The sequence below is a fragment of the Oratosquilla oratoria genome, chromosome 6 (genome assembly GCF_046742065.1).
Source record: "Oratosquilla oratoria isolate Oo_2021 chromosome 6, ASM4674206v1, whole genome shotgun sequence".
NCBI classification, from domain to species: Eukaryota; Metazoa; Arthropoda; class Malacostraca; order Stomatopoda; family Squillidae; genus Oratosquilla; species Oratosquilla oratoria.
The window spans coordinates 29,144,847-29,152,191 of NC_134782.1; the positions used below are offsets into that span (position 1 = coordinate 29,144,847).

General features: G+C 52.2%; 1 protein-coding gene across 1 annotated transcript; it reads left to right on the top strand.

Annotated features, from left to right (window-relative positions):
- Positions 1-1,236: 1,236 nt before the first annotated feature.
- On the top strand, positions 1,237-3,042 carry LOC143025957 (uncharacterized). Its single transcript, XM_076185938.1, has 3 exons — positions 1,237-1,631; positions 1,854-2,195; positions 2,319-3,042. The coding sequence occupies exons 1-3, from the start codon at positions 1,237-1,239 to the stop codon at positions 3,040-3,042; spliced, it is 1,461 nt and encodes a 486-aa protein (XP_076042053.1).
- The last annotated feature ends 4,303 nt before the right edge of the window (positions 3,043-7,345 follow it).

The window sequence follows — 7,345 nt, forward strand, 5'->3', positions numbered from 1 at the left end:
GTTCAAACTCGGGGAGACCAATAGCCACACCAGCCAGTATCAGGCCATACTATCCCTCCAGCGAGCCAACCCCGGACTAAGCATGACCATCAGGCCAAATCTGAAAGGGGAGTATGTACTCACCCCCAAGGACGACGATAGCACGTCTAGGATGCGTACCCTCACATAGGGTCCCACTCCTAAGCTGGTGCTTCTGGACCCCAGCGACAAGCGCACCAAGGGTATCCTCCAACGCTTTCCATTGGATATGCCCCTGGAAGCAGTGAGAGACCACCCCAGCGTCCTCAGGGCGGAACGGCTCCGCAATACGCGGGACAAAGTTTCAACCCGCCAGGTTCTGGTAGAACTTGAGGGGCCCCTACCGGAAAAACTCGACCTGGGGCCATGGGGAAAGTACGCCCTAAGGCCCTACGACCGAGAGCCGATACGGTGCTACAAGTGCCAACGATATAACCACCTGCAGAGTTGCTGCCCCAACACCACGAGGTGCGGAGTATGCAGCTTAGCACACGCAACGGAAGTGTGCATAGAGAAGCACAAGGAGAACCAGGCCACCACGGCTCGGTGCCCCAACTGTCAAAAAAAGCACCACGCATGGCATCCTCGCTGTCCAGAACGCATCCGACGGCTCCCTGGTGGCAGACCAAACCCTCAAGGCGAAGCGCGGAAACGCACCACCACCCTCCCAGCAGCAGCAGCCTCTGTTCGTGCCCGCTCCCCCACCATCACGCCCAGCCTGGGGTCAAGCACCCACCCCCCGCCAAGAACTGGAAGAGCAGCCTAACCCTCCCCCAACACAAACCCAGCCCTCAACTAGGCCCCAAGCAGAGACCCACAACGCCCGGCGCAAGAGACGTCGACGACGAAAGAAGAAGACACCAGAAACTCCAGCACCCCCAGCTAGGAGAACCGCCCCGGCAACCCTCGCCACATCCACTACCGCAGTCCCTCCAGCCAAACTCCCGGCCGGAGACAAACCAGCGACCGGAGTCAGGCCCACTGCCACCCGCTACCCACCGCTTGAGGGGATGCTCATGGCAGCTGCAGCAGTCTTCAGACGCCTGCTACAACAGCCAAACACTGTTCCAGGCAGAGATGAAGACCTGGCCTCTCTTCTCATTCGAGAAGTAATGGCGGCCACTTTCGAGGGCACATTACCCACCCCGCACCAGCCTGCCAGGACACCCACCAACAGCGTCTCCCCCCACCACCAAGATGGAGCAGAGTAATGCGCACATGAGAAATTCTCCAGCACCACACGACCTCGGCAGCCTGAAGGTGCTCCAGTGGAACATGCAGGGAATACGCAACAAGAAGCACCAACTCCTCCAAACAATCATGGAGGAGGGCATGGATATCGTGCTTCTACAGGAAACATTAGCACCCGGTGACTTCGAATGGAGAATAGGGGGCTACACGGTCCACTCACTCCCGCTTGACAGAGGCATAGGACACCGTGGTTGCATGGTGCTGGTGAAGAACAACCTACCACACCGCAGGGTTGCGCGACCCGTACACTGTGGTGAGGGTGTGGAGGTGATGGCTGTGGAGCTCCTCCTTCCCGACCTGCCACTCCTCATCTATAACATCTACAGGAGCCCCGGGAAACTGTTGGAGGTCGATGAGATACTGTCACTAGCTACCCACAACAATATCTTAGTAGCTGGAGACTTCAACGCCCATCATCCACTGCTTCACTCCCCCTCTCCGACTAACCCGACCGGCCGCCAACTGGCAACCACGTTGGAAGAGGTCCAGGACATCTCCCTTCTAAATACTGGGAAACCCACTGACGTCCGGGGAGGCAGACTGGATCTCTCCCTGGTGTCAACCAATCTGGTTTCCGGAAGTAGCTGGCGGGTGCATCCTACTCTCACCAGCGACCACTACGCCGTCATCACCACTCTAAGGGCCGCACTCCCACTACCACCGCTCCAACCACCTCGATGGGACCTGCGGAGGGCGGACTGGAAGAAGTTCCAGGCCGCCCTGGATGACTGGTGGAAAGCGTGCGACCCGCCGGAGGACCTAGACCAGCGAGAAACAGAATTCACTGCAGCAATCGAAAGAGCAGCAGAAGCAGCCATCCCCAGACGACATCCAGGGCATCGATGGCGTTGGAACTGGTGGTTCTACAATGAGGAAGTCCGGGAGCAGAATCACCTGGTCAACATTCATCGGAAGCTGTACCGCAAGTGACTCACTTCAACTAACCTACAATTGTTGAAGGAAGTGGTTACACACGCTCGACAAGTCTCAAGCCGGGTACGGGAGGCCAAATGGCTGGAGTGGTGTGCCAGCTTTTACCAGCACACCAGCTTGGCAGACTTGTGGGCCAAACTGAGGACGGCTTCCGGGAAGCGCGCCCCTCGTCCTGCCTCACACCCAGAGCCACAACAGGAAGCAGAACGACTAGCGGATATGTTCGCCACACGGTGCGCCAACTCCCAGCTCCCCGCACAGATGCAGAACCTCCAGCAGCAGCTCAGGCCAGCACGAGAGCAGGCCGTCGGTACGGCGCGAGCAACACCTGACGTCACCGATGTACCTTTCACGCCACACGAACTGACCCGGGCCAAGAAAGGAAGAGATACGGCTACGGGAGCGGATGGCGTGACCTATTCTATGCTAGCTCACGCGGGGCCTGCCGGGGAGGCATCACTACTGGCCCTGATGAACCAATCATTGCTGGTAGGCCGGCACCCAAACACATGGAAACGAGCGGACATCCAGCCCATCCCTAAGCCCAGGGAGCCCTCCAAGCCACGTCCCATCTCCTTGCTGAGCTGCACGGCCAAGACAGCGGAGCGCATGGTACTCACCCGACTCATGTGGCGTCTGGGCCCCCTCCACCCACACATCTTCGGATTCTCCAAGGGCGTAGGGACGGCCGACAGCATCATGACTCTCCTGAGTCACATAGACAACCGCCCTGCCGTGGCCGTTTTCCTCGACCTGGAAAAAGCGTTCGAGCTAGCCAGTGCTCACGCCATCCTAGATGCGCTGGTACAGCGGGGTGTCCAGGGACGACTCCTCTCCTAGATAGAGGACTACCTGCTACACCGACGCGCCCGGTTCAGGTTCCAAGGCCACCTTTCAGCCTACCGGGACCTAGAGAACGGCACTCCGCAGGGTGGGGTTCTCAGCCCCGTCCTCTTCAACCTCCTAATGGAACAGTTGGTGAGCCTCCCATTCCGGGGTGGCACGGCGCTTCTCAGCTATGCCGACGACCTGGTTCTTGTCGTCTCGGGCAAAACCCGAGGCAATAGGATCACCAGAGCACAAGAGGGCCTTGATCTTATCTCTAACAAGTGTGAAGAACTGGGCCTCAAGATCTCAGCTGAGAAGTCCAAGGCCTTGATGCTTAAGGCCACCACCCCGGACACCCACCTCCACATTCAGGGTATCCAGCTGGCTTGGACCAGCTCGTACCAGTACCTGGGAGTATGGGTTGACCAAGGCTTATCCTTCAACACCCAGGTCACCTACCTAAGGGAGAGGACGAGGACGAGAATCAATGTCATGAGGGCGATGACAAGGACACACTCTGGAGCCTCACATGCCGTGCTGCGCCTGTACTACATACAGGCCGTCCGCTCGTTGATTGACTACAGCGCTGTCGTGCTGGTTTCCCTGTCACCCACCCAACAAAGGAGTATCGAGTGCATCCAGAACCAGGCCATGAGGACCATGCTCGGGGCACCTCGCTGGACCAGTATGTCCATAATGCAAAGTGAGACTCGACTGGTACCTCTGGCCTCCAGGGTTAAACATATTGCGACTTGCCGGGTGGCTAAGATCCTCCGACAAGACAGGGAGACCATAGCACGAACCAAAATCAAAAGGACCCTACCGCAGCGACGGGACCTCTTCAGCACAAACACCTGGCTACGGAGGATAGCTGACGCCACCAATGCACTGTTCGACGACGGTCAAATAGCCATGTGGAGTCCGGATCTGGCCGTTGCAAACTACGTTGTACCGGCCCCATGGCAGCCTCCACCCGTCGAAATCATCATCAACAACCCGCCAGCAAGGAAGGCACAGTGCACACAACACGAGCTGCGGTTACACGCGCTGGCATCTGTGACACAGGCCAGCATCCCAGGGGGAGCCGTGTACTACACAGACGGATCTGTGGACCCTGTTCGAGGCACGACCGGAGCGGAGGCAGTCACCGGCGGGGAGACGCTGTCATGGAGGACCCCCGACCACTGCTCTACCCTGCAGACGGAGTTAGTTGCCATACAGCAAGCCCTGGAGCACGCCCTTCACCATCGTGAAGGTGCGGTAATTATACACACAGACTCCAAATCTTCCCTCCAGACACTCCAGCAAGCCAGCCCCACCGACAACATCCAGCTGGTAACATCCATTCAGCTCAGCGCGCAGAGACTTGCCGGTGAAGGCCGGCACCTACGGATGAACTGGGTACCCAGTCACGTGGGGCTCCGAGGGAACGAGTTGGCGGATGCAGCAGCCCGAGCAGCTAGCACCATGCCCGCAGTATCCTGCTACGTCCTCCCCAGCCTGCAGCAGATCAAGACGCAGGCTAAGCGGAGCACCTGGCACTCCGCTCATCACCACCATCGCACCATGGAGAGAACCTCGCGGCAGGCAGCATGGTACGCTGCCACCACAAATTACCAGCCGCTACAATGCGGCCGTCCGCTAACTAGAGCCGACCAAGTTCGGTTGCACAGGCTCCGGCTCGGGTACGGCACGCTGGAGCAGCTACGGCCCGAGTTCAGTGGTCAGGAGTGCGAACACTGCGGCCTCCAGAGCCGTCGACCGCTGATACACTACCTGGTTCACTGCCCCGCCACAGCTCAACTAAGACAGCAACCCATCGAGGGCCCACAGGATGAGGAAGTTTTGGCCGCCCATTTGGTCAGGCGGGCTCTTAACACACCTAGCAAATTGCTAACCATCATGCGAGACATTCCGCCCCCTCGCTGAAACATGGTAGCAAAATATCGGGGCGTAAGCCCCAGCGGCGGGCTTGTGGCCCGCGCATTTTTATATGTATATGTATATAGTTATAAGTATGTGTATGTACGAGTATATATACATACGTGTATGTGATTGTGTATATATTCATGTACTAATGTTAAATAATAAACTAAACTAAAACTCCACTATGTATTCCACTGAAGAGGATCACAGTCCGTGATCGAAATATATGGATATCATTTATTTCATTTCTTCTTATCCAACACAGTGGGTTCTTGTTGAATTTTACGAATGTGTTACGACATTACTTTGTAGTTATATATATATATATATATATACATATACACAAATTCATATATATATACATATATATATACATATATATACATATATATATATTTGAATAATTCGCTAGTGGACAGCGACATCAATCATGCGCGACGGTCATGGATTGTATGATATATATATATATATATATATATATATATATATATATACATATATATATATATATATATATATGAATGTTAACAGGATGCCGGACGATCGTCTCCCTAAAGAAGTTCTCAACGCTCAAATGACCCACGGCAAACGATCTCGTGGAGGCCAGAGGAAAACGTACAAAAATGTTACCAAACGCTGTCTCGACCACTATAACATCAACACTGACTCCGGGGAAGAAGCTAGCCGTGATCGCCCCAAATGGAGAACTACAATCGCCAATGGAGTTCAGCGTCTAGAAGCTAGGAGAACGGCAAAACTGGAAGACAACAGAACACGCCGCAAAGAACGCTCAGAACAGCGGACAACAACAAACCAACCCTATACTCATCACCATATCTGCCCTCACTGTCACCGTGTTTGTAGGTCGCGTATTGGCCTCATCAGCCACCTGCGCACACACCAGTCATAATCTCACTTTGTGATGTTAGTTCGTGTAGAGGATCATACTCAGCAATGAGTGATCCCATGAATGAATATAAATGATATAGACCACGAACTAAAACCTATTGTCTCCAAATTTGCTGATGATACAAAATTGTGCGGAATGGCAAATGATCACTTAAATCATTCAGATATGAAAAATGCTTGAATCAATAATAGTAAATAGACTCAGAGAACATATTGAAGGGCATAATTTAATTCGTGATTCACAGCATGGTTTCTCCAAGGGTAAGTCATGTGTGACTAATCTTCTATCCTTTTACACTAAGGTATATAAGGCTTCAGACAACAATGAAAATTACGATGTTATTTAACTTAACTTTAGCAAAGCGTTCGACAAAGTGCCACACCAGAGACTACTAAATAAAATCAAAGCCCATGGCATAGGAGGAAAAGTGTTAGAATGGATTAGAGCTTGGATTAGTAACAGAAAACAGCGGGTCACCATAAATGGAATAAAATTTAGGTGGGGCAATGTTACTAGCGGGGTCCCCCAGGGCTCGGTTTTGGGTCCCTTGTTGTTCATTATGTATATAAACGACTTAGACGATGGGTTAAATAGTGATGTTAGTAAGTTTGCGGACGACACTAAAATAGGACGCCTAATTAGGTCAGGAGACGACGCCCAGATTCTACAGGATGATCTAAATAAACTGTTAACATGGTCGATGAAATGGCAAATGAACTTCAATATCTCTAAGTGTAGCGTGTTAAACGTAGGGCTACACAACCCCGAAAATAGATACAGCTTAGATAACACGTTTTTAGAAAAATCTGAGTGCGAGAGGACTTGGGAGTTCTGGTGAGTCCGGACCTTAAAACCAGGAAGCAGTGCATTAGCGCCAGGAATAAAGCTAACAGAGCATTAGGCTTCATTGCTAGGACGGTAACGAATAGAAGTGCAGAGGTAATTATTAAACTCTATCTAGCGATAGTTAGACCCATCCTTGACTATGCGGTACAGTTTTGATCTCCGTCCTACAGAATGGACGTGAAATTCACTAGAATCAGTACAGAGAAGAATGACCAAAATGATACAAGGACTCGGAAATTTGCCTTACGAAGAGGGGCTTAGGCACCTTAACTTACAGTCTCTGGAAAGTTGCAGAGTCCGGGGTGATCTAATAGAAGTGTTCAAGTGGATCAAAGGCTATAACAAGGGTGATGCAAAGAAGGTCATCATAATAAAACAACAGGGCAGGACTCGCAGTAATGGGTATAAACTGGACAAATTTAGATTTAAGAAGGAAATAGGCAAGAATTGGTTTACTAATAGGGTAGTCGATGAATGGAATAAACTTAGTAACCATGTAATAAGCGCTGAAACCATCAATTGTTTTAAAAAACGATTAGACAACTTTATGGATGGGGATCACAGGTGGTGATGGATACGGAGCTGCCTAGTGCAGGCCTTATGGTCTTTTGCAGTCTCCTTTATTTCTTATGT

Bases quoted from the DNA above. Each gene is read 5' to 3' on its own strand.
- LOC143025957 (XM_076185938.1), top strand. From the start codon at position 1,237: ATGAGAAATTCTCCAGCACCACACGACCTCGGCAGCCTGAAGGTGCTC. The intron at 1,632-1,853 runs GTCACTAGCTAC...TTCCGGAAGTAG, and splicing joins TTGGAGGTCGATGAGATACT to CTGGCGGGTGCATCCTACTC. The intron at 2,196-2,318 runs GTGACTCACTTC...CCAGCACACCAG, and splicing joins CATCGGAAGCTGTACCGCAA to CTTGGCAGACTTGTGGGCCA.